The 27370-nt window shown below is 46.7% G+C and overlaps 1 protein-coding gene across 1 annotated transcript in view; it reads right to left on the minus strand.

The window, feature by feature from the left end:
* Positions 1-212: 212 nt before the first annotated feature.
* FECH (ferrochelatase) overlaps positions 213-27370 on the minus strand; it is a 36679-nt gene continuing 9521 nt past the window's right edge. The window contains exons 3-11 of the mRNA XM_055417431.2: positions 24592-24711; positions 22562-22710; positions 15372-15506; positions 12642-12748; positions 9249-9347; positions 5070-5177; positions 4417-4581; positions 2322-2381; positions 213-1854 (exon numbers count right to left, since the gene is read on the minus strand). Of these exons, the coding sequence (XP_055273406.1) occupies positions 1720-1854; positions 2322-2381; positions 4417-4581; positions 5070-5177; positions 9249-9347; positions 12642-12748; positions 15372-15506; positions 22562-22710; positions 24592-24711 (1078 nt within the window). The 3' untranslated portion in view covers positions 213-1719. The remainder of the gene's footprint in view (positions 1855-2321; positions 2382-4416; positions 4582-5069; positions 5178-9248; positions 9348-12641; positions 12749-15371; positions 15507-22561; positions 22711-24591; positions 24712-27370) is intronic.

The following is a 27370-nucleotide window of genomic DNA, read 5'->3' on the forward strand; positions in this document are numbered from 1 at the left end:
GGGTTGCTTTTAAAACAATATATTTATCTATTTGGTGTGCTAGGGTCTTAGTTGCGGCACGTGGGATTTTTAGTTGCAGCACGTGGGGTCTGGTTACCTGATCAGGGATCAAACCTGGGCCCCCTGCGTTGGAAGCACTGAGTCTCAGCCACTGGACTCCAAGGAAGTCCCTCAATTACTTTTGATTTAACAGAGACAATGAATCACACTGGTTAAAATCTTAATAATATCATATTTATTAATATAGTAAACCCTGAATATAGAAGATCTATGGTTCCATGAATACTTTGACTGGCTTTTTTTAAAAAATCAAATAAATGCCTTTTCTGAAGAACAAAGTTGTAAGGCTTTAAGAAAAGTGAAAGTAATTATTACAATTCACTATGAATCCATCAGAGATTTTTTTTAAATCCATTTAAATCCAGGTATAGAAGATCCAATTCTGATCCTACCTTACTTCCACCTTTTAGAACAACTTTTCACTAACAAATTCAAGGTTACAGCGGCATCTTAAATATCCACAGAAATGACTCAATGTGAAATATAATAATATGATTGATAGTTTTCACATAGAGTGGTTCTTTTCTTTTTCTCTTTCCCAAATTTCCTATAGCATGGTGACATAATTTTTATAATAAAAATTGTAAATTAAAAAAGAATTTGAGGTTACAAAACATAGACGACTTTACAAAAATGTTCAAGCAAATAAGGCAGAAAAGGGAACATTCAACCAAGATGCTGGGTGGAGAGGTCCGGGGGGAGCTGTGAGCAGGAAGCCCTTCATTTCCAGCTGCGTTGCCCCTGGAGACAGCCATCAGGAGCCCCCTCCCCTGCGCCTCCAGGATTCCCGCCAAGGTGGGGAGGACAAATGCACAGCTGCTACAAGCTTATCAGCCCAGTGCGCCTGGGGAACCTCAAAGCACTTTTGGAACCTACACTTGATTCGGTTTGATGGTGAGGAACGTGAGGTTCCCACACGAAGGCCGAAATGACCGATAAACAGTGACCTCCCAGGGGCAGTCACTGCAGGAACCTCACCATCAGACAGGTAAAGGGTAACCCACGGGCTGAGGGAAAGAGCCGACGGCTTTCTTTTCTCAAATGATACGTCCTTTACTCACCTGTGCTCACCTCAGAAAACAAGTGTGAGGCTTAAACAGACCTCACGCACACTGGCTGGAGGAGGACATGGCAACCCACGGCAGCGTCCGTGCTGGAGAATCCCATGGACGGAGGAGCCTGAGGAGCTACAGGCCGTGGGGTGGCAAAGAATCCGAGACAACTGAGCGACTGAACCACCTCCACCATGCACGCTGACAGCCCGCAAAGCCAACTCCGCACGCCCCTGCAGGGTTGTTTTTTGTTGTTTTTTTGTGGGGGGGGGCTACAAAACCAAAATTGTTACTGAGAATGTGTGTGCATCTCAGAAGATAAATTTTTAAAACTCATTTAAAAAAATAGCCTCGTGGACATTCCAAACTAGTAACTTAGCCCAGAGGATTGGGCAGGGGGACCATAAATGCTTCCCGTGTTGGTCTATAAACATTGAAAGCCCTCAAGAAGGACTTCAGAGTCCATTCCTGGAGAAAGCACACAGTTCGTGGCCAGAGGCTAGGCCCTCACGGAGGTAACCTCCTGCCTAATGGGCGGATGCGCCCTCCTGCGCCTTGGATGTGTCCGGAGGCCGGGCACCCGCGCCCCAAGCCGCGTGCCGCCGGGTCACAGCTGCTGGCTGGTGAAGAAGGATTTGGTCTCCCTGCAGGTGGGGTTCACGCAGAGCGGACAGCTCAGGGTCAGCTGCGTGGAGCAGCGCTCCTTGGACTGGAGGTGTGAGTGGACCAGGTCGGCCAGGGCCTGCAGCACAGATGGGAAGACAGACGGTCAGAAGCGCAGACACCGCTGCTCCCCAAGCGCCTCCGCACCCCAGAGGAGCGCTTGGGAGTGGGGCCTCTCTTCACCTGAATTATTGATTTGCATCCTTTGAACCCAATTCTATAACGTCTTCCTTTCCTAAGAATTCTCAGCTTAGAGAAAAGGCGAAAATAAAGGTTTTAGAAAACTAAATCCCCACACCCCACCTGCCGAACCTTGTCTCTGAAAGGCAGATTTTAAATCAGACGTCGTGATGGGTGGGTAGAAATAAGAAAACAGGGACTCTCTAAAGGAGGAGAGAGCCGGAGCATAAGGGATTCGATTTTATTTTTCTAATTAATTGGAACTCAAAATGTTCTAATATGTGAGAAAACCAATATTCTGTAAGAGTTTCTCAGAGGACCACTCTCCGACATGTTCTACTAAAATGGTTGTAACATTAGAGATACCTTCGAGAACAGTGGGTTTCCATTAAGAGACTCCGCTCTTCTGATGTTTTCAAGTCCACACTGAATCAAATGAGAAAAGGGAGGAAAAACACATACACAGTTTATTTTCCTTTTTTTTTTTTAAAGAAACTGCTACAAAAAATAAATACACATATAGATACACACACAACTCAAAGTCTTGGCACTAAAGTATTCCCAGACTACCCAGAAATGGAAAACAGTCCTGAGACCAGACACAGACATTGATTTTCACCTCTTTATTTTGCTCATCAATTTCTGTTCCCACTCCCCAGCCCATGACCTTCCAATGGGTGCTTTGTTTCCAAACCATTTCTGAGGTTCCACTGGATAGAATACGCAAATAATTTAAATCTGCTTACCATCCTTTTTTTAGGCCACCTTTCTAACGCCTACATTTATAGACTCTACCTAAGCAGAATGTTGCTTTAGAGGCTTAAATTTTTATGCATGCTTTTGATTCCAAGTGCCAAAAGAGGTAAATTAATTTAATGTGTATTGAAACTAGATTGGATCTAATATGCAGAGTTGGGATTTTAAATATATTCTTACCTAGAAAAATCTAAGCTAAAAAACTAAGGATTATTTCACAACCATCCTTACTCCCCTCTCCAAAAATATCCTGTTAATTCCAGCTAATTATCCTGCAAATAATTGATAAATATCTAACTATTATTTACTCAGGTAGCTAGGATCTTCTCTTTTCCTTTCTGAAATGCTGATGGCTTTCCGGTTGCTTTATCTTTTAAGTTAGAAGACTGGAAAAAAAAATGGTGAGATTCAGCAAACACACAGTTCTCAACAGATCGATCATACTCTAAAACTTCATATAGAGGTAAGCTGGTTATCCTGCTGTTGGTCACTGTTTTTGTTTTGGCCACACCACACAGTAAGCAGGTTCTTAGTTCCCTGACCAGGGATGGAAACTCATCCCATGCAGTGGAAGCACGGAATTTTAATCACTGGACCACAAGGGAAGTCCCTAGAAAGCATCATTAAATGAAGTCCATAGACAACCCTGCAATCTCATTTTAGCCAATTACAACTTTCCCATAAATTCCTTATCAGAACTGCTGACAAGCACTTTAGGCACCCTCTACCTTCATGACCAGCAGGCACACACAGAAATGGGGCGGGGGGTGCGGGGGGGCGAGAGTTGCTGCTGAAGCTCCCCCCAACCCACTCTCCACCCTGCCCTGTACCTGCCACCTGGTCCCAGAGAGGGAGACGTATTCTTCGTGGCCAGGCCCCCACCCAGCACATGGGGGATGACCAGGGCCGGGAGCTGGGATGCAGGATGAGCGGGGAGGTCTCTTTGGGCCCCCAGGGTTCCACAGTTCCCACAGAAACCACGCTAGGAAGGGGAGGCAGGTTCAGGCCGGCCCTCAGAAGCCCTGAGATGGGTCAACAGTGGTTTTCCTCCACATGGACGACAATCACATCCATCTTCCATTACAAGACACTCAGGATGGTTGGTATTTGTTGTTTCAATAATCAGATTGATCACAGCACAGTAGCAAACAGCTAATTAAGTGAGTGCACAAAAGAGGCCAGGGAAATTACATAACTGCTCCAGAGTTCGCCCCACGGTCTGTCTAAAATGAGGAGGATGCTAGTGCCTTGAAACCCACCAGAAGCAGCGTCACAGCCCAAGCAAAGGGCACTGTTAGGTGAAGAAAGGAATTATATAGGGAACAATAAAATTCTCCTCTTCCAAACTGGTGAGAAGTACACTTATTTTTTTCTCAAGGAAATGTGGTTTTTACTGCTTTCAATGGGTACAGTAATTCAAACTAAAAACAATGATGTTGCCTGCAGTGATGACCGGGTCACCCGTTTTGCAAAGGCATGAAAGTGCTTTCCCCCTGCAAACATGGAAATGAAGTCGATGTGCTCCGATCAGAGCTCGGATGAAGTATTATCCAGAACAATGAGGCCACAGTACATGCAAACACATATACCAAGCAATATTTCTGAATGATACAATTAGATCACTGCAGAGAGAGTTTCCTTTTAAAACAAATCACATTTCAAAAAAATAAAATCAAATCAAAATGGGATTAATAACCACACTCACCTCATTGGCTAGAACTTGAGAGTACTCGATGTCCAGCTCGTACAGCGTTTCGATGTGATCGCTGGTAAACGCTATTGGAACCAAAAGGATGTTCTTCCTCCCCCTCCTACAAAGCCCTTTGATGGCCTCGTCTGTCTGAGGACCCAGCCAGGGCATCGGGCCAACCTGGGAGAAAGCAAGAGGAATGCACTCAGGGACCGCGTCTCACCACAGCCCACTGCCCCGGACACACTCACATGCATACACACACACACACACACGTATGCGTGCACACACGCGCACACACACACACACACACACACACACCCTCCCTGTAAGAGTGAGGGCCACGCTTTACACCTCGCTAATGGGTTTTGGTATTTCTTTATTGGGCCTGAATCCTTCTAGAACCTGGCAAAATATAAAGAAGAATTTCTGTGATTTCAACTGAAAATAATCTATTGTTTCAATGGAATCAATGGGATTCTCCTCATCACTTGTTTTCCTCTCCATCATATTCGCTTGCAGAATTCCTCCAGCTCATATGAGCAGTCAGGTTAGTGCAGAACATTCTGTCTGCGTGAAAAGGCCAAATCTGATCGTTTTATAACTAAGTCCTAAAATAGACATCCTCCAAAGAGCTGACCGCCTGCGAATGTGTGGAAGTCACCTACCTTGGACTGCCAAACCAGCCGGTAGGGGTTGGAGTAACCCAGCTTGTCCATGACTCTCTGGACAGTGGCGCCCACCTCCTGAGGATAGGGGTCCCCTCTGTTGACCACCTGCAGCAGAGACACAGGAGTTCAGTCGCCAACACTGTGCGGGGTTCTGAGAGCCCGGGGCTGGGTGGGGAGGCGGCCTGAGCCTTGGACTGGAGGCTGCCCCTCATCCTCCGCACTAATGCCCACACCAGCTGAGCTCAGGGCCCAGCTTATTAGGATGGATTTCATCAGCCAAAGGCGCACAGGGTACCAAATCAGCTCTCATGCTCCTAGGAATGCATCAGATTCTATATCCATGTTGTTCACAGGAGACCGACAACATACGCCACTGGAGGGTGGGTTTCTCCAACCCCCAGCTGAATTAGGGACGACGACACAGAAAAGCTGGCAAGGGGAGGGCCTTCACTTTTGGTAGTGACCCGAAGGGCTGATTTTGTTTTAATTTTTGACTGTGCTCTACAGCTTGCAGGGTCTCAGTTCCCCGAACAGGGACTGAACCTGGGCCATGGCAGTGAAAGCCTGGAATCTTGACCACTGGACTGCCAGGGAACTCCCTGATTTTAGAAACGGAACTGAAAGAGTGCTGTACAGGCAGTGTATAGAACTACTGAGTTCCTGGGGATAAGGTGAACGAAAGGTGGAGAGAGAAAGCGCACGTGGTTCTGATTCCAGGCTCCCCGAGAACACGGCCTGTGCCTTCGCGCTCCTTCCAGTTCCTTCTCCCCACTCGTCCCGCAGCAGCGGACCATGGCCACGCTTTGAGCACAGTCAGTATCTGCAAGCACGCCTCACCTCTGAAAGTGAACACCTTTGAAAGTGTGCAACAGACCTTTTCTTTTTACTGCTTTAATATTTAGCTGTATTGTTGCTCTTTAGTTGCTAAGTCATGTCCAGTTCTTTTGAGACTCCATGGAACATAGCCCACCAGGCTCCTCTGTCCATTGGATTTCCTAGGCAAGAATACTTGAGTGGATTGCCATTTCCTCCTCCAGGGGATCTTCCAGACTCAAGGATCGAACCCACATCTCCTGCATTAGCAGGCGGATTCTTTACCATTCAGCTACCTGGGAAGCCCATTCAGTTGTGTACCAACTTTCTAACCCCCCCATCCTGCTTTATTTCTCCCCACAACACTTATTACCTTCTAATGTTTCATACTACTTTCTTATGCATTATGCTTATTATCTGCCTCCTCCCCCTCACTCCCTGAATGCAAAGATTTTTTTGGTCTGTTTTGTTCATCCCCCTATTTTGCGATAGGGGATAGAACAGTGCCTGGAATAGAGTAGGTGTTCAATAAACACTGTTGAGATGAAATGATGAGCTAGTCTATAATATGAGTGAGTTTGCCGTTCTAAACATAAAGGCAGAAGGAATGAGAGAAATACAAAGTCACCTTAGACAAACAGAAATATCCACTGGAGGCTAAAAATTGGTGAGCAAAAGTCTGAAGAACAATAAGATATTTGCATAATCTCCAAGTAGCTCACTTAAGATATTTTTAATCACAAAGAGACAATAGTGACTTTATAATGGACAAATCTAGACGACACCACCTTAGGCAAATGACCACAGATCACATCATGAGTAGTAAGATGAACTGGCAGCATAAACTCCCAACATGATGCATTCAGAAGTACAGGCCACCGGAGGAGGAAGGAGAGGTTATTCTTCCTGATAAACAACCTCAGTCTACGCATGAGAAAACACCCAACACATCCAAATGGAGGAGCATGCTGCAAAATAACTGTGTGTGTGTGTGTGCATGCATGCTGGTTGCTCACTCGTGTCCAACTCTTTGCGACCCCATGGACTGTAGCCTGCCAGGGTCCTCTGTCCATGGGATTCTCCAGGCAAGAATCCTGGAGTGGGTTTTCTCCAGGGGATCTTCCCGACCCAGGGATCGAACCCGGGTCTCCTGCATTGCAGGCAGATCCTTCACCGTCTGGGCCACCAGGGTTGCTACAAAATCGTGCTTCAAAAATATCAGGTTCAGGAAAGCCAGAGACAGGAGGAACTGTCCCAGATTGGAGGCGCCTACGGAGCCGTGACAGGTAACCGCCCCGGGAGATCCTGGGGGAGGAGAGCGGCAGCTGGGAAGGGCTGGTGGAAAGTGAGTGACGTCCTCGGGTGACAGCTCTGCGCCTCCGCTTGGCGCTGTTTCCATCGCTGGACTTCCGGTTATGTGCAATGTCAGCATTAGCAGGAGCTAAGGGAGCTCTTCTATTTCTGTAACTTTTCTGTAAGTCTAAAATGACTCCACGGAGAAGGCAATGGCACCCCACTCCAGTACTCTTGCCTGGAGAATCCCAGGGGCGGGGGAGCCTGGTGGGCTTCTGTCTGTGGGGTCGCACAGAGTCAGACAGGACTGAAGCGACGCAGCAGCAGCAGCAGCAAAATGACTTCAACATACATAATACGTATATTTTTTAAAGTCATCAAGGGGGAAAGGGGCTTCCCAGGTGGTGCCAGTGGTAAAGAACCCACCTGTCAGTGCAGAAGTAAGAGACAGGGGCTCGCTCCCTGGGTCGGGAAGATCCCCTGGAGGAGGAAATCGCAACCCACTCCAGTACTCTTACCTGGAGGATCCCATGGACAGAGGAGCCTGGTGGGCCAGTCCATGGGGTCACAGGGTTGAACACAACCTACGCGACTTAGCGCAAAGGGGGAGAAGGCATTAGGGGCAGATGCAGGAGAAGAGCAGGGCTTGCAAGAACGGCTCTCCGCTCGACAATCCCTCCGCCCTCCCGACCCCATCCTGACCCTCCTGACTTCGCGGTGTGCCTCAGTTCTACCCAAGACCGTGGGCAGAAAAGAAACAAAACCAAAAACCCCGGAGGCCGCGCGCTCGGTCCCTGAGCGGGAGAAAGGCAAGTGAGGGGAGAGAGACGCGGAGAAGGCAGCACCTGGAACCGTTCTCGCACGGACACGAGTTTCCTCCTCTCCCGCTGCCCTCTGGCCCTTCAGACACGACCTCCTCGCACACTGAGCAGGTATGAAAAAGGCTGAGGGCCGAGCAGGAGGGCGGAGCGTGAGGAGGCTGCGCGCGAGGCCCGAAAGGAGGGCGGCGGGCTTCCCGCAGGGCGGCCTCTCCCGGAGCCGCGGCCGCGCCCATGCCCCGGCGAGAGAGAGACGCGGCGGCCAAGGGCTCGGCCCTTGCGCCGCCACAGGCCAGCCAGCAGGGGCCCCGCAGAGGGCCCGGCTCAGCCCCACTAACCCTGCAGCCGAAGCCTTCGCGATGCCCACGGCAGGCATTCTCCCCCGCTCCAGTTCTGACAGCGATGTTTGCAGGACCCGTGCTAGCTGCGAGCTGATGAAATGGGCTGCTCACCCCAGGCGTTTCTGTCCATCATACATATACCAGCTCCATCGCCCTTGTCTCCAAAAGCGCGAGTCAGGGCACAGAGCTGCTACTGTAACGCACACCCGGTGTAATATGAGAAACTAAGGGGCAACCAGATCATAACTGGATACACTTTATACTGACTGGCCAAAATGTGCTCCCGAGCCTTGCGAATGAAAAACTAATCACTTCCTGGAATTCAAACACCTTCTGTCCAGTCTTGAGGACAAAAAGAATGGGGTTGAGAGCGCTCAGTCTGAAGATGGAACCCCTACCATCCGAGTTCCTTGAACAGGGCAGGCGAAAACAGCCTTCTTTAAATGTCCCATTTAAAAAAATTCTCAGATAGGAATGTATCTTCAACTTATCATTTTAAAGGGACTTAGGAAGATAATATCTACTCACAATATCATAGTCTGAATTAATTGTTATTAGGTTTCAAGAGCTTCCCTGGTGGCTCAGCTGGTAAAGAATCCACCTGCGATGCGGGAGACCTGGGTTTGATCCCTGGGTTGTGAAGATCCCCTGGAGAAGGGAAAGGTTACCCATTCCAGTCTTCTGGGCTGGAGAATTCCATGGACTACATGTCCATGGGGTTGCAAAGAGTTGGACACGACTGAGCAACTTTCAGGTCTCAAGAAATGAGTCTAGCTAAATTAGTGCCAAGCTCAGTTTGAGATTTTAGAGTCCCTCCTTGCACTGGGCTTAGTCTGAATGGAAACTTGGACCCACGTTATACCTTTTGAACCCTCTATCACTGGATCATCCAACAAAATGTTCTTACTTACAGACATTGGCAGTGAATGAGCAGAAAAAAGAATGACCACCTCGTGTCTCTTCTCAGGAGGAAAGTGATCCAGCTCTTTCAGAATATGGTCAGCAAAGCACTGCGGAAACACCAAGAAAGCAGGGGATATGGAGGGGGTGGGAAGAAAGACATGGAAGGAGAAGAAAATATTCTATAAGTAAGGATGACACTACAAATCTCAGCGAAGCTCTCAAACACGGAGACTATCTCTGTTGGGAAAAAAAAAAAACCTGCCAACCGTATAATCTCTCTAGCTTTGGTTCATCATCAGAATGGCTCATAACGGTTCCAGGGGCCTGGGGAATTTGATGGGAAACTTCTAAAGCTTGCTAATGGCTCACTGAAAATGAACGCTCTGGACCTGCTTCCCCGTGGGAGGCACAGGGCACACTTCCAGATGGAAAGGAAACGCAGATGGGAAGGAGGAGTTGTTTTAAGACCTCTTGCTCGCTCAGTTAGCAGGAAAACCGCTTACAGGGTCTTTCTGAATCTCCCTTAGTTTGGCTTTCAGGCATATCACATTAAAATACATTAGACAGAAATAACCGAGGGATAAGAAAATATGGTTCCGTTTTTACGACCGTGGCCTCCCTTAGTCAGTCTTCATAACGACCTTCCTAACAGCAGACGAGAAGGCTGCACAGAGAGGGGAGACGTGGCCGACCGGGGGGCCCATCGGGTCGCATCTGCAGAAGCTGGGCCAGAAGGCAGCCCCCGCTCCTCCACGTCTCTGTCCACCAGACCAGCCAAGCCCCTTCCGTGGCCGGCACGTCCAGAGTCATGTCAGGAGGTGCTGAAATTCCAGCGCCGAGGAGGCTTCCTTTCATCTCACTCTTTAATCATGCTGTCATTCAGCTTATAACGCAAATGGCTACAAAGGACATGAATGGGTCAACCAAGAAAACCGGAGTATGAATGCAGGCTGGAGAGATGCCAGCACTGACGTGAAGTTTGCTGAAGGTGAACGTGGTATCGCTGCCGTGGAAAAGAGCATACTGTTTAGGTGTAAAGGGTGGTTTTATACGTCTGTGTGTGTATGTCTATATATCTTATTCTCAGAAGGTTCGGGAAAAAATTATACATAGACACACATATGCACACACACATAAAGGGTATGCACATGATAAAGCGGGGTAAACGTGAACACGGGAATCTAGAGAAAGAGAGGAGGGTTCCTTATACACTATTCTGGTAACTTTTATGTAAGCTTGAAATTATTTCCAAATAAAAATGTTTTTAAAACATAAAAAAAAATTACAAAGGACAGTTTACCAAAACCATGTAAATTTGCACTTGTTGGCATTTTTGATACATCAGTGGTTAATACGACAGGGTGAGCAATTACTCCATAACAGATATTGGAATATTATTAGTTTTCTCAGAACCCTCAAATTGTGATAAATTAACGTTCAAAGGCACTGAATGGTGCCTAGAGAGTTCGCCCCCGTTTCAAAATTTATAATTTACCTACAGAGGCAATGTGATAGGATTAGACAGTGACACAAACAATACTTTCTGGTGGTCTTCGCAGTGTTAGTAGACTGAGGACGCTCGGAAAAGATTATATTTGTACAAGTCCAGATAAGGAGGCCCAGTGCAAAGTTTAAAGACAGCCTGCAACATACATTTATGCTAAATATTCCAGCAGTTAGATAACAGAAGCAAAATGACTTTAGTAATTACTACCTATCGTAAGTAGAAATGTAGATTAAACACAAGATGTTTAGTTCCAGCTTTTATTTTTTGTTTAGTTTGGGTTTTGTTTTGTTTTTTTTTCCATTTCCACTAGATAGCAAGTCTCCTTCTCGTGGAATCCACATAACACTAATCAACTCTAAATGTTTGTTTCCTCAGGATTTCAGTAGGGTTTCTCCTTTCTTCGTCTTGCATGCAAGTAGAGACACAATTTGTTACGGCTTACAGCAGACTCTAAGCCGTCGTCAGCACTGAGGAGCCGTGGGCAAGCAGAAGTGCCCTGAAATCATCTAAAACCCATCTGCGGTATTTTCCAGGCACAGCCCCTCTGCAGAATGAAAGCGGCAGGCGGCTCTCAGAGCCTTCAATCACACCATCGAGGAGGGCGGATAAATGCCTCTAAAATTCCCTTTCATTTTATGAAGGGAGACTTCCTCAGTTAAGAGACCTTTCCATCTTTCTGCTTCCCCCCTTTTCAAAGGACTGAATTTTAATGCAAATCTAATTACTGCCTCGATCAGGGCAGGCAGATGCTGCACAGATCCCCGCTTCTCTGCTGCCACATGGCAGTGCTGGCCTGAGACACCCCGGGCCTCCGGAGCGGAACAGGCAGGCCAGGTTGGGGCTGCAGGCAGTCTGGACAGGAACCGCCTCCCCGGAAAGAGAAACTCGGTGGGGACACCACATCTGGACCAAAACGACACCTACCCCTGAGAGAAGGCGCCGTCTCGCTTAAAACTGAATTTCAGCCTCTGTGTTAACCCTTGACAGCACCTACGGGCCTAAGGAAAACAGGGACTGCTCATGGGGGAGCCAGCAGCCTTCCGCGAGGTCTACCACCATCTAGTGGTTACAGATTTAAGTGACTCCAGGCTTCAAAACAAGTGTTTAAGCAGGTATTTTGCCCGAGAATGTCCGAGGGACGGAACATAAACTAGATGAGCTCCCCATCACTTAGTATTTCTTCTACCTAAACTAACTCAAAGGTAGAAAACTTCCACCAACAGAACCAAGCAGTGTGTGTTTGTTGAAGGACAATGCCCAGGAGCACTCCCATAGTCAAAGGGTGAACAGCACAGAACAACACCATTTCAGAGCTTTGGAATTGTAGTTTTACCTGATGCTCCTAAAACCAAGCATCTGTCACTATAAATATTACATATATAAACTGCGTAGGGGAAATATGAAACTTCTTCTAATATAGACACTTTCTCAATTGAAGTGTTAAATTTATTCTATGTCTCAGAGCATGTAGATATAGTCCCTTTAAAATTGTTAGGTCATGATATTTTAACGGATTTAGCAAATAGAGAATCTGTTAGTTGGCTATTCAATCTATGAATGGAGATTAGATAAAACACCCCACATAATTCTTTTCCCTTGCATATTCTTTAACGTTCTTTTGGTCACTGTCAAATACAAAATTCAACACGTAATTCTGCTATAGTTTGTAATTAATACTATTAGTCTGAAGAAAGGGAAGAGTTAAACTTTTAACCTTTATATTTCTTTTCTCCTGGCATAATAAATCAAGACTCAATACCTTTTTTTTAATCCCCAGCACATGATTTAAGGAAGAGAACAGTAGGCTCGAAGGACACCCACAAACCAGGCTGGGACAAGAGCCTGGCCCACACCAGAAGCTGGGGCGACGGGCAGCTGGTGGTGGTCGGCTTACCTGAATGAGCAGGGGGTGCGTTGGCCACCTGTCAATCGTGCTCCACTTCATTGTGGGCTTCTTGCCCACCTCATTATAGTATCTGTAAATGGCATTTAAGCTGCTGCCTGAAATATACAGGGGCCACTTAGTACATGCGTGTGGATTATGGTGAAAATAAAACAGACTAGTAAAGGCAGTAATTATAAGTTCAAAGCAGGTAACTTCTGCACTGAGTCAGTCTAATTACGATCATTTCAATACTCTAAAATGCGTATAGATCTAACTACCCTGCAAATGAAGATCACTAAAAAGCAATCAATTTCAACGACCTTTCAAAGATTAGTGAGGCCACTTCTCTAGAGGAGCACAGTGGTGGTGGATTTATGAAATATAAGCGGTCATTATTTGCAAGGACCAAGTCTTACAATGGAAAGCATGTTACATTTTCCCCGTTATGAAGGGAACCAACCCCAGTTACAGGAAACATAGGGGGGGGAAAGAAAGGAGAAAGAGACCAGGCGTGGCCCCAGCACGTTACCACAATCGTTGTTTCATTCCAACTGGTGCTTTCCAGTGGTTTTTCTTTATAGCTGTGATGTTCCACAGATGAATTTAGTATATGGGCACTTTTGTGTCCTGAATATTTAGGGCATTTTTACTTAGCATCATGAGATGAATCTTTTCCACATTATAATAAAAGCTCTATAATCATCCTTTTTAATGGCCCACTGACAAGAATAACAGCTTATTAAGGCTTCTAAGCTCATTCTCTATTTTTATCTGCTTTATTAAGTTATCCTCACTCCCTAGAATAAGTTAAATGGGTACCAAATCCTTGTAGGTAATCTATCAAAACCCGTATTTCTAAGCAAGAGATGGTTAACATGAAAATTCAAAGACTAAAGAAAGGAAAGCAGATGGTGCCAACCCAGGGCAATTTGTTTCCTGGCCTAGAGGATTTGGCACTGGGGCCAAGCCCTAATCCTATGAAACCAACCCTAACATGGGGCCTCCTCATCAGTCTTCACGTGGGGCAAATGCTCCAAAACACTGCCATGCTTCCTGACACCACTAATTTCTCTACTAGAACTATTCATCAGTCAGGTCTCCAAATAAAAAAATGCTTGCCAGGACAAAGCCATACTGACATCACATGTACTCTCAGGCTAAGACTAAATTTTCAAAAAAAAATAAATACATCGAGTTCCATTTTTCTGAGCAGAATACGAGTCAGATAAATCCAAATGGAGTCCATCCCAGGTTCAAAACCCATCTCTTCAGAAATCATGAAGTGGTCACCGCCACCTGCACCTTGCAAGCCACATTTCACAGGGGATATTTATTGTCAGATGGATTGGGTTGGTCAGAAAGTTCGTTTGGATTTTTCTGTAACATCATGCCTGGAGGAACTTTTTGGTCAAGCCAATACAAAAGGACTTCTGGAAGCCACAGGAGGTCTTCTGGATCATTCAGAAACATTCGAAGAACTGCCTAAAGTAGTAATTAAGGGGAGAGCATAACTAAAAAAAAAAAAAATTGCCTGATTAAAAAAGGTGATTAATACATCGAATATACTGGTGCTGCCACAACATGTGTCTAAATAAAGCAACAGATAAATGACACTCTAGTGGCCTCCAAGAATGACCATGCCTTCACATCTCTGCACCTTCCCTTATGTCCTAGGGAAAACCTGCACAGACCTTGACGTTTTAAACACACAGGCAGAGGCAGCTGTGAGACGCAACGGTAGTCAATCCTTTGTCATATAAATAACCATCTTCTTGCTTAATTTTGAGAGCAGACATTTACATGGTGAGGTATATTTTTTAAAGCCAGGCAAAAAGTATAGCTTAGAAAGGTCATAAAATTTTTCTCCAAAATCATGTTAGACATGTTACCAGACATTTTAAAGACACACATCCAAAGAAATCACAATTCAAACTCTTGAGGGTGTCTGAGAACTTGGGCACTTTCACAGGGGCTTTGAATAAATATTTAAGGTGCACACCAGGCTTCCAAGATTTCTTTCAGTAGCCTTTTGTTTTCTCCTTCCTGTTATAGAAATAATATGCACTAATGTCCAAAAGCAATTTAGAAGTAAAAATGTGCTGACCCCAGAGCCTTGAAAAAGAATGCAAACAAACTAATTGTGAGTGACATTAGATGATTTACCTATATCTAAATGATACAGAGATTGGCAAAACATTATCCTCCAGCTCCAATTAAATATATAGGAAACACCACCTAGTAATCTAGAACTCTGAGAGAAGTTAGCAAAGGAAACCCTAAATTGGGCTTTCGTTTGACCAGAAACCAACCCATAACCAAAATACATATCCATATTTCCAATGTTATATGGACACCTCTTCTTGCAAAATGGAAACATCTATCACCTTTGCTCCATTAATAAGAATACTGGCGTAGCCATAAAAATAACGGTTTATTACACAAACACAGAAAGTGGTTTAAGGTGCATTACAGATCCATTCTACAGCTGCATTAAAGCACTGGACACTGGAAGCCGCCGCCTCTCACCCACCATTTGTAATTCTCAGTCCACTGGCTAATAACTCAAGGGACAGATGAACCATGAGACTGCAAACAGACTGACCTGAACTCTCGTGTTTAACACAGACAGGCTGGATTTGCCATTCAAATCGAAAGAGATTTATCCTCTCCTCCTGCCCTCCGGTCTCCGGGCTCTTCTCACCGGGCGGAGCCACCCCCGCCGCCAGCAGGCAGGCTTACCTGTGGTGGAGCAGCTGTACTGTGGGTACTGCGTGAAGGCGACCGCCCGCTCCAAGCCGTCCCTCTCCATCTCTCCAACTGCCTCCTCTGTTAACGGGCGGACATACCGGAATCCAATATAGTACTTGTGCGGGGCTGTCAGGAAGCACGTGCGGAGAGGAGAAAGTATTCATCTTGACATAGATTCCGAACATAAGGCAGTGCCCAGAACAAAGGACAGGTAACCTGATTTCCTATGAGGCTTATAATGTGGGCAAGGTTAGAATATTCCTTGGACCTTCTCCAGCCATTCGCTGGTAGGTGCATTTTTCAGCTCTCTTTTTTGTGACTGACCTCCCCCATCACACACACACTTCCATGGAGCACGTGGTTTTTAAAACTCAAGCTTCTGTGCCTTATTCTCTGCTCTTGGCCAAGACAAGAGAGACTCGAGAGCAAGGAGTCAAGAACTAGCATTTATTCTTAAATATAAACTCCTCTATGGGCTTCCCAGGTGGCTCAGAGGTTAAAGCGTCTGCCTCCAATGCGGGAGATCCAGGTTCTATCCCTGGGTCGGGAAGATCCCCTGGAGAAGGAAACGGTAACCCACTCTGGTATTCTTGCCTGGAGAAGCCCATGGACGGAGAAGCCTGGTAGGCTACAGTCCACAGGGTCGCAAAGAGTCAGACACGACTGAGTGACAGAACAGAACGGAACGGATGGACCATGCACCATGGCGGACACTGCGCTTTTTCTTCTCATCTAAACCCCGTTTTCCAGATAAGGAAACAGACTCTCAGAGGTTAATGAGCCACCCAAAGGCACACCGAGCAGACGGTCCAGATGAGATTCACTGTGGTCTCTTCACCCCAGAGCCTACGCTCCGTCCGTGCCCACCACTTCACCCCAGCCTTCTCATCGCCAGAGTCCCCTTCTCCTGTTCCCTCAGACCCCAGGCCACCTAGTCTACATGAAAGCTCTGGGATACTCAATAAATGTTCATTGATAACAAATGATTGAAATGATTCTCCTCACTTACATGAAAAACAAGACCAAACCCAACAACAATGCTTAAGTTGGAGGCACTAAGTGGGATTTAAAATCCTTCTTTTGGGACTGCTGTGGCAATCCAGTGATTGAGACTCTGCTTCCAGTGGAGGGAGCGTGGGTTCGATTCCTGCTCAGGGAACTAAGACCTCACATGCTGAGTGCAGTGGACAAAATGTAATAATAAAATCTTTCTTCTGGCTCTTAAATGTTCCAAGTCAGGGGGTGTCTTTGTGTTCCCTCTTTCATCACGTCACCAATTCTATCTCCTCAACCAAGTTTTTTAGGCATTTGTAAAATCATAAAGCTGGAAGCTTCCTAAAGTTACCCAGGGCTTCCCAGGTGGCCCAGTGGTAAAGAATCCACCCACCAAGCAGGAGACTCCAGTTCTATTCCTGAATTGGGAAGATCCCCTGAAGAAGGAAACAGCAACCCCCTCCAGTATTCTTGCCTGGGAAATCTCATGGACAGAGGAGCCTGGTGGGCTGTCCATGGGGTTGCAAAGAGTTAGACACGACTGAGCACTCACGCGTCTTGTTTACTTGTCTTTTCAGAGGATTATACCCAGTTTATACTCGGGGATGAAACTGAAAATATACGACATAGACATGAAGTCCAGTAAAACCAAGGTCCTCTTCCTGTCTAGGCCTCAGCCAGGGCTGCAACTGAGAATATGACATTAAATTGCCACAAGAAACATTTAAGTTGAAGAGAAGAAAAAGATAATACATCAGTTGGGTGTGTGTCTCTGTGTATACAATGTGCTTTTTATATATACGTATATATGTGTTATGTATATGTATAAATGTGTATTATATATGTGTGTGCTGCTGCTGCTAAGTCACTCCAGCCGTGTCCGACTCCGTGCGACCCCACAGACGGCAGCCCACCAGGCTCCCCCGTCCCTGGGATTCTCCAGGCAAGAACACCGGAGTAGGTTGCCATTTCCCTCTCCAATGCATGAACGTGAAAAGTGAAAGTGAAGTCGCTCAGTCACGTCCGACTCTTAGCGACCCCACGGACTGTAGCTCACTAGGCTGCTCCTTCCATGGGGTTTTCCAGGCAAGAGTACTGGAGTGGGCTGCCATTGCCTTCTCCGATATGTGTATATGTGTATTATATATGCATATGTGTTATATATTATATGTGTATTATATATGTATGTATGTATTATATATGTATTATATGTGTGTTATATATATGTATATGTGTGTTGTATGTGTATTATATATGTATGTATATGTGTTACATATATGTATAAATGTATATGTGTGTGTGTGTATATATGTATATGTGTGTATATTATATATGTGTGTATATGTGTATTATATATGTATTCTGTATATGTGTGTGGTGGATATAGATACATAAAGCATCCCTCAGTAACTTGACCAGGGGACCAAATCAGTGGACCAGGCTGTCAAGAACAGAGGCAGAGTGTTGGCAGCTGGGAAAGGCACGTCTGTGTGGGGAAGGATGGTCTGACTCGATGTTCTCCCGTGGCGACTACAAAAAGAGGAAGGAAGGGGCACAAATGAAATCCTTCTCGGCTGCCTGTCCCTTCGAGGCCTTCGATTTTCTGGTCTCTTGCATAAAACATGGTGGCCTGCTGTTAAAACCCCCCAGAGGACATACCCCAGTAAGCAAAGTCCCAAGGACGGGTTGTTCAAAGATTACAAGGTTTGCGCTAGAACGTCCACGATCACAGTATCATCAGGCTCATTTTTCAGGAGCTCTTGGTACTGAGCTGGGACTGAAGTGGAATTTGCTTTCTGATCTATTTTGAGACACTACAACGATTAGACTGAACGCTGTGGGTCAACCGGCTTCTGGCGTTTTCCTTTCCACTGCCGGGAGTTGAAAGCTGCAGCCTAAACGCCTGGGGCCTGGGAGTTTCTCAGATGTTACAGACTCACAGAGGTGGAGAGGCCTCCCTCACAGATAAAGGCGGGGCGGCGACCATATCTGGAGGTGAGACAGAGAAAAATACTCTGGAAAGAACAGATAATGCTTTCTAAACGGTCCAGTTCAAGACGGCCTGCAAAAACATGTTTCAGAAAAAGCAACAAGGCACTGGGCCTATCCTGAGGAAATAACAAGCCTTCACGGAGGCTCCCAGCTACCGTGGGGAGGGGAAGCAGGCTCCAGAGTGTCAACCAGCATCCCCACCCCATCTGATGGGCCCACATCCGGCCAGAGCGAGCCCGCAACACACGACTTGCAGACCCCGCCTCGCCCACCCTCAGAGCAGCCACCCAGTGAACACTCTGGTGAGAACTACAGAGAAGTAAAAAAGAAAAAAAAGGAACAGACAGAAAAACCATTTTTTTAAACAGTGAAACTTCATTAACCTCCACTCCATTCATTTAGCGATGGGCGATAGTTCAAACGTCTCATTCGTACATGACTCTTTGAGAGAAGGGCATGAAGTTATTATGATGCTTTTTAATTTGTAGCCGATCACGGTGAATAAGAAAAGACCACATCTTCTGAATTTCTATCATGTAACCATGCTGATGCCTCTCAGGATTATCTGATTTTAATGTTCACAGTGATCCTAGGAATGGGAGTGTGTTATCATCCCCATTTTCCAGATGGGGCTCAGTGAGTTGAGTCATCTGCCTGATCTCATACAACCAGGAATGGGGAAGCCAGCTGCACCTGAAATGACTCTGTTTTGCATCCAATAAAGAATAAAAGTCTTTTACTGAGTCGCACTTACTCAAGAGCTTCACTGAAAGCAGACACAGTGCATATAACTAGATAGCGCTTGTAAAATATATTTTACTGTATTCCTTTTTTAAAAAAAGGATCATGTATGATCATTCATTTCTGGCCGCGCTGGGCCTTTGCTGCAGCACAGGGGCTTTCTCTGCCTGCGGTGAGCGGGGGCTGCTCTCTAGCTGCCATGTGCGAGCTTCTCACTGCGGCGACTTCTCCTGTCGCCGACCGCAGGCTTCCAGGTGCACAGGCTTCAGAAGCTGTGGGCCCCGGGCTTAGGCTGCTCCGAGGCAGGTGGAACTTTCCCGGACCAGGAATAGAACCCGTGTCCCCTGCACTGGCAGGCGGATCTCTAACCACTGCACCACCAGGGAAGCTCTAAAAATGTATCTTAGATTTGGACTTTTCCTGAACTGTACTGACTACACCCCCCATCTGCATTCCTTCTGTATTCCTTAAATGACTGCCGTGCAGTCTAACTCTGTGAAACTGATTCCAAGTTCTATTCCCTCGTGGAGCGCATTGTATTTAGTCAATACTCAACTCTGTGCAGAGCCTGTGCAAGTCTCAAACTGTCTATCCTGGCTGCCAAGCAACAACTGTTTGCCCCCCAAATGGGAATATGAAACATTCTTACTGGTTGTAATCATCACATTTTTTGTTTGCTTGTTTGCCTAAAGAGAACTTTTCCAAATATACATAAACAAATAGACACAGTTCAGAAATAAACTTTATAATTTTACAGGATAAAAACTATAAAAAGGGAGGAGGGATGAGAAAGAGATGCCAAGACAGGGAAGCAGGAAGTGGGAAGGAAAAGCAGCAGGAAGGGGGGAGGCAAGGAGGGAACCCGTGCTAGTCCCTGAGGCGGCTGGGGGCCCACTGCAGGCTTTGGGTCCACCCGGCGAAGCGCGACCAGCAGGACAAAAAGCTTCCAGGTAACCTGGGCGAGCCTCTGAGGGAGCCACAGAGCCACGCCTGGTAATCACCTTATTAGTCTCTCATGCAAAGTTCCCCCAAAGAAGCTGCCAAACCTTGATACTGTTTGCATCATCCTTGTCAGCCGCCATACTGGTTTTGTAGAGAATTGCTCCAGTAAGCCTTAAGCAGATTTTCCTCTCGGCCCCTGGAGCAGACTGGCCTGTAGCAACAAGGCCCCACGAAGCTAGAAGCTTCTTGTGAAGAAGCCATGTGTTTCGACTGTGAGTAGCAGCATCGACCAGGGAAGGGCACTGGCCGGGCCACTGATGAATGAATGTGTGGGTGGTCGTGGACCTCCGTACACACCCCCACCACCCCCGATCTGGCCAGCTCGAATGGCAAGATGGCCATCTACCACGCAGGAAAAGGGCAGACTTGAACTCCTCTGCCTCAGAGAGTCCTAAGTATGGGCCGCAGAGGCTGGCGATATGCCCTAGGGTCAACACCAGCTGTCTGACAGTGAGCGGATTATTGCTGTTCAGTCGCTAAGTCATGTCTGACTCCTTGCAAACCCATGGACAGCAGCACGCCAGGTCCTCCACCGTCTCCCAGAGTTTGCTCAAATTCATGTCCATTGAGTCGGTGATGCTATCTAACCATCTCGTCCTCTGCCGCCTTCTCTTTTTGCCTTTAATCTTTCCCAGGCTCAGGGTCTGGGACCCTGATGATCAGGGAATGGGATGCTGAGGTAAATTCAGGTCATTCTATGGGGCTCTTTCCAGGCCACCTGGGGAGGTGGAGGCCATGGCTGGCCTGCCTGGTCTGGACAAGCCAGCAGCCTCACCACAGAGAGGGGACAAGGAAGGATGCATGCATATTCCTTTCCCAAGGCTGACAAGTCCACTAGGGCCTTTATGGGGACGGGCGCTGGACTAAGATGTCAACAGGAAAAACGGTGACTTCCCAGCACCTTTGTCCACTGAGGGCAGCAGAGCAACTGCAGATCTGGTTCACGCTGAACCTTTCATTGTGATAAACTGTTAATGACTAGAGAGTGTGTTCTCTATCAGGTAGGTGTGAGGCGAGGTCAGTCACGTTTCCCTCACCGGGCATTTTAAGAGACACACTGTGTCACGTGTGGCTGAACCGTGTCAGAAGTGCCCTGCAGCCACGAGCGAAGGGAGCGAGCAAAGCCAATAGTCAAAGGCACAACGGAACCATTTTCCAAGTGAGAAGCCCTGCCAAGGGCCGGAGCCCTTTGTCCCTTGTGTGCTGCAAACCTGTGGGCTGCAAGAGCAACTCGAGTCAATACGCGATGAGATGCGTTCGGTTCTGCCCAGCGGGCCTCTCTCCTGGACGGTCCCCACTATGTCTCAGTCCTGTCCTGATCCCGACCCCTAAACTGCCAGCACTGAACACATCTCATGCGTCCTAAGATGCACATGTTTTAACACCTTGCACTGGTCCACAGCAGACGCTATCTTAAATTAACTGGCAGAGGTCTTACGTCTTCACGACTCCCATGGACAGGGGAGCCTGGCGGGCTACAGTCCACAAGGTCGAAAAGAGTTGGACACGACTGAAGCAACTTAGCACACATGCACATTATGCAAAAGCAATGGTGCGTCCTGCAATCAATGGTGTCTTGAACGCAGTTAAATACAGCACTTTGAGTTCCTTCGTGCAGTTCATGTTTCATTGTGTACATTATAATTTGTGTTAGAGCTTCTCAGAGAACAGCCACCAGATAGACGCAGCCCTCTTTTCAGTGCCATGCCGGACGAGGCACTTAAATGGCTCACAACAAGGGTGTTGCCAAGAGCTGAAAGCAGTTGCTGACAGTTGCGTAGAGACTCATGGCTGCAGTGACAGCTGCTGATTCTGCTCTAAAGGCTGATCTAATTAGCCATCCACACAGAACTAATTCACTAAGTCGCTCAGTTGTGTATGACTCTTTGTGACCCTATGGACTGTAGCCCATTAGGCTCCTCCGTCCATGCGATTCTCCAGGCAAGAATATATGAGGGGGTTGCCATGCCCTCCTCCATGGAATCTTCCCAACCCAGGGATCGAATCCGCATCTCTTACATCTCCTGCATTGGCAGGCAGGTTCTTTACCACTGGCACCATCTGGGAAGCAGCAGCCTCAACTGATTTCCCAAAGATTTTTTTCTTCCCAGGACGATGATCTGTGCCTCTTTTTTTTCCCCATGGTTGGTAGCCTCTTCCTTATAATCCAGCTCAGTACACACCTCCAACTTCCTTTTGAGGCTAATGTTCCAAAACTTTAGTTTTCCATTTGTCACATAAGGAAGTAGTAGTAAAGGCTATACAGCTGAGGACAGAGGATAATGATAACGCCAGAGAACTGAGGTCGGTGGCCGGGTCATCATGTGGGAATCCCCGCAAATCGAGAGCTGCTGGTACCCAGAACTGCATTTGGCATCCAATAAAGTTGTGAATTTCATAAGTACCCCTTGAAAGAACAATGCTAGTGGGACATGAGTTGAGAAATGGCCTACCTGTGTGCGGGGACAGCTCATCCAGCAGCTTAACCATGCCTTCCCCCTGCTTGGAGGTCCACATCTTGATGGGCGATCCGCCTCCAATCCTGCGGTACTGCTCTTGAATTTTGGGGGTTCGGCGTTTGGCGATGAATGGTCCCAGCTTACTAAATCATTGGACATCGAAATCATTTTATTCCAGCTTAAGCAACCTCAGAAACATTTTCTACTCGATTTAAAACAAACAAAAAAAAGGTAAAATTTAAGAAGAGCCTAATAAAATCAAGCCTTTAGAACCAGAAGCTCAAGGTCACTGACAACAGCCAGGTCTTTCCATCCAGATTAGAGAGAGAGAACCTGAGGGTCTCCAAGGAGTAGCCTCCTCGGCCCCACAAGTGGCTCTAGCAGCAGGAGCCCCACCACCTGTGCAGAGCCTGCGCCTGTGTGCCAGCCACTAACTTAACCCCTCTTGATCCTGTACCGACAAGAACTGGGACAAACAAGACATTTGGCAGTGCACAGCCCTCTTAATTCAAGAAAATGCATATTAATTCCATAATATACTTGCCCACATGAGCAAAGATGTATGGGCAAGCATGTTCATTGAACACTGAAGACAATCCAAGTGTCCATCAGTGAGGCACTGGTTAAATAAATGAAGGTGTGACCATACCGTGCAGTTCTACATAGTCATGAAACAGAATGAGCCAGATCTATACCATCTGTTATGGAATAATCTCCAAGAAACATTGTTAAGTTTCAAAAAAAAGTAGCAAAGTGACAAATAATATTCATGAACCCATTCACATTTGTGTAAAAGGAGGGGATTGTGTATGTGTGTGTGTATATACTCGGATGTCCGTGGACTATTCCTGGACCTAATAGCACTTACCTCTGGGGTGGGTCAGTGGAAGGCTAGAGTCCAGGGGGAAAGAGACACCCGCTTTTTACTGTAAATACTTTTTAACTGTTTGTAGTACTCTTGCCTGGAAAATCCCATGGATGGAGGAGCCTGGTGGGCTGCAGTCCATGGGGTCGCTAAGGGTCAGACACGACTGAGCGACTTCACTTTCACTTTTCACTTTCACACATTGGAGAAGGAAATGGCAACCCACTCCAGTGTTCTTGCCTGGAGAATCCCAGGGACGGGGGAGCCTGGTGGGCTTCCGTCTATGGGGTCACACAGAGTCGGACACGACTGAAGTGACTTAGCAGCAGCAGCAGCAGCAGCAGCATTTTTATCATATGCATGCATAATTTTTTTATTTAAAAACCCTATTTTAAAGAAAAAGGAAAGGGCTGCCCTGGTGATTTAGTGGTAAATCCCACTGCCAATGCAGGAGACATGGGTTTAATCCCCAGGCCAGGAAGAGCCCATGTGCCACAGAGCAACTAAGCCCGTGCGCCACAGCTATTGAGCCTGTGCTCTAGAGCCCGGGAGCCGCAACTCCTGAGCCCAAGGACCCTGGAGCCCCCGTTCAGCAACAAGAGAAGCCACTGCAATGAGAAGCCTGCACGCCACAGTGAAACGCTTGCTGCAACTACAGAGAAGCCTGCGCAGCAACAGAGACCCAGCACAGCCAAAGATAAATCAAAGTATGTTTAAAAGAAAAAGGAGAGAAGGAAGGAGAAGAAAGAACGAAAGGAAGGGAAGAAGGACAGCAAGAATCCACCTTCACATCGCAAACGGATCATACTCATGCTTCTCTGAGTGTCAGCCAGTCATCAAGTACCAGGCACAAATGTATCTCCAGAGATCTTTAAAGGTCCTTCTGCAGTGTGTCCAGACCACCGCGATTTCCAGGGCTCTGGGGAGGGAAGGGCTCAGGGGGAATCCTTACTGACTGGCTTGCTCTCTCCCCTGCAATTCTTCTGATATCATAGCTTTCTCATAGCCAACAGAAAAATAATAATGCTGCTCCAGCCCTAACCGATATGCACTGAAACCATTTTTTTTTCCTTTTGGAAACTACAGAAATGAGATCCAGGGAGGGCAAAATGCACCGCCCAGGTAATGGATAAAGGACAGGCGTCCACACGTATCTTACTTTTGGACAGGGAGTGTCATGAGGTCTTGATCCAAGAAGAGCCTCTGAAGGAAGTCCTGAACTTCTTCGACGGTTTCGGGACCTCCCATGTTCAGCATCAATATTCCAGTCTTCGGCTTCCTGCATAAAACAAAAGGTAACAGTGTTTGAAGAACTTCTCATTTTCCTCCAGGGTAGACTCTTGGTTCAGCCGGCAGATTCTCACCTCGTCTGTCCAATGCAAAGACGAAAATGGCGGATGGCAGGTCTCGTCACGGCCGTGGCAGTGAACGCAAGGCTCAGACTCTGACCCTCACCTCCCAGCTCCGCCCCAGCCCCTGGACGTCCCTGGGCTCCCAGTGTTTCTCTATTAAATTGCCAGCTCTGAACAAAGACCCCATTCTTTGGGGACGGAGGGAGGGTCAAGGTAAAAACCTAAAATTGTCCTGAGGCGGAAACTCCTGTTCACGAGACTGCCTCATGACTGCACAGGTTACCTGATCTCTCCAGGCTTAAGTCTCCTCGTCTGCAAAACAGAGGGTTCACCAGTCACCTCAGGAGGTTGCTTGGAGGATTAAGCGGATAACGTACTTGGTCATTTAGCACGAGCTGGCATGTACGGTAGGTTCCATTCTGCACAGAGGAGCCGTGGGCTTCCCTATAATTTTAAACCTCCACAGTAAGCTCCTAGGCCAGCTCTCTAAATAAATACACCCTTATTTATTCCCTTCTCTTTGGTTAATTATTCCCTGCTGCTCCGCTTCCTTCTCCAGAGCCTGCCTGGACTCCTTTTCAGCGTCTCCTGCTGTGATGAGCTACAGTTCTCACTCTCTGCTCAGCGCTGCACCCTTCACCTGAAACCCAACTTCCTAAGCAACTCCTGGGGCACGCGGTCTAAACTATGCAAGTTGGTTCCGAGCCAAAGAACCAGCTATTACCAAATGGGCAAACAGAACCAAAAAGGAAAGTCGAGCAGCTTCTGGGGAATCTTTTTAAAGAGGACTCTGTGCAAACGTGTAACGTGCGCACAAGGCTAGGCAACCGCTGCTGCTGCTGCTGCTGCTGCTAAGTCACTTCAGTCGTGTCCGACTCTCTCCAATTCCTAAACATGTCGTCACCCTCAAGACTCTCATACCCGTCACAACTATTCCCCATTCCCCCTGGCCCTCACCACTGGCAACCACTAATCTACTTAGGAATTTGCCCTATTCTTAGAAACAGAATCATTTCTGGCCTGTTGGCCTAAATAATATGATATGTGGTTTTCCGTGTCTGGCTTTTCACTTAGCATAAAGTTTGCAAGGTTCACTCATGTTGTAGCACGAATCAGTACTTCTTTCCTTTCCGTGGCCGAATAGCATTCTGTCCTATGGATGTCCTCTCCACTCACTCTCGATAAAATGAGAAATAAGCAGCCTCACGTTTATTTAAAACGCCGTTATTACAAATGCTGAGGGGTCTACTTTCTCAGTCTCCTATGCCAAAACCACCTCCAGTTAAAGCAGTGGCTGAAGCAACCCTGCTGAGATGGGTCTCGTTTGGAAGATTGCTCATAAAGGGTTCTAAAGCTCATGATATGATGACACTTTAATTGCAATTTTTTAAAAAATGTCAATCACGTTTGGCAATCATTTTAGGCAATAGAGTGTGTCAAATTTATACAAGTGGAAACTGTTTTCTTGATTGAACGCACTTTAGATGGATGAAGTAGATATCTGAATTCTCGGCCTAAATTTTCAAAATAAGAACCAATTCCTGGGGAAAGGGAAGAGCTGCATTACAACAAAGTCAAGGATTTTCTTATTGAGACCCCACTGTATAGATTAGCCAAGGTCACTTTTCCCACCATTTTCTTAGGCCAGGGTTTCTTGACCTTGGCCCTGCTAACGCTGGTAGCTGGGTAATCCTTTGTTATGGGGCTGACTTGTGTATTGTAGGAGGTTGAGTGGCTACCTCAGCCTCCAGTTACTAGATGGTAATAGCACACGCCGCACCCTAGCTGTGACAACCAAAAATGTCTCCAGCTATTGCCAAATACATCCCAGGGGACAAAAATACCCACTTCCCACCCTCTGTTCAGAACCAGTATGTTACAGAAAGGGGGTTTAATCTCCTTTTACCAAACCAAACAACTACTTTGAAGTTACTGTTCCATAACTTTTCCACACCCTCTGACCAGAAGTCATATCAATGAATTAACAAACCTGTGTTTAGTTTTCTTTTCTTGATACCTGAAAATTCCAGATTCATTATATTGTGAAACTGTAATATTCCCTTAATCTTTCTACCCTGGCCACTGGTGTTCTCCTGGGATTCTGTCTTTCACCCTCAAAAAGCTGTGACTCACAATAAATTAAGTGCATTTTTCCATGGATTGCTGCCAGTTAACAGATTACTGGTTAAGAGACTTACCTAAGCCACAGAGGGTATCAATGTGCAAACGGAATTTAGAACTGTTTTTCATCTATAACACCTGAGCTCAGAACAAGAGTGGTTTTAAATGGGATGTTACTCTGTCCTGCAAACCCATGTTTTTGCAAACCATGCTGATCTTATACATGAAAGAGACACACAATGTGAAAATACCTAAATACACATGCACTTAATTCAAAACTGTGCTGTGCATGATGAATGCAGCATTAGGAAGCCCTAGTCTGACACCTTTTATTCCCGAACGTGAAGAGCAAAGCTTTAGTCAAGGGTCAACATCTCCTCTCCCCTCCAGACACAGCACATCTGAGACCAAGGTCTGCTTGGTCAAGTTCCCTTTGTTCGAATGGAAAAGTGTTCACGGCAAACA

This window comes from Moschus berezovskii, chromosome 28 (assembly GCF_049115385.1).
Source record: "Moschus berezovskii isolate FMDL1 chromosome 28, NW_MosBer_1.0, whole genome shotgun sequence".
Lineage (NCBI taxonomy): Eukaryota > Metazoa > Chordata > Mammalia > Artiodactyla > Moschidae > Moschus > Moschus berezovskii.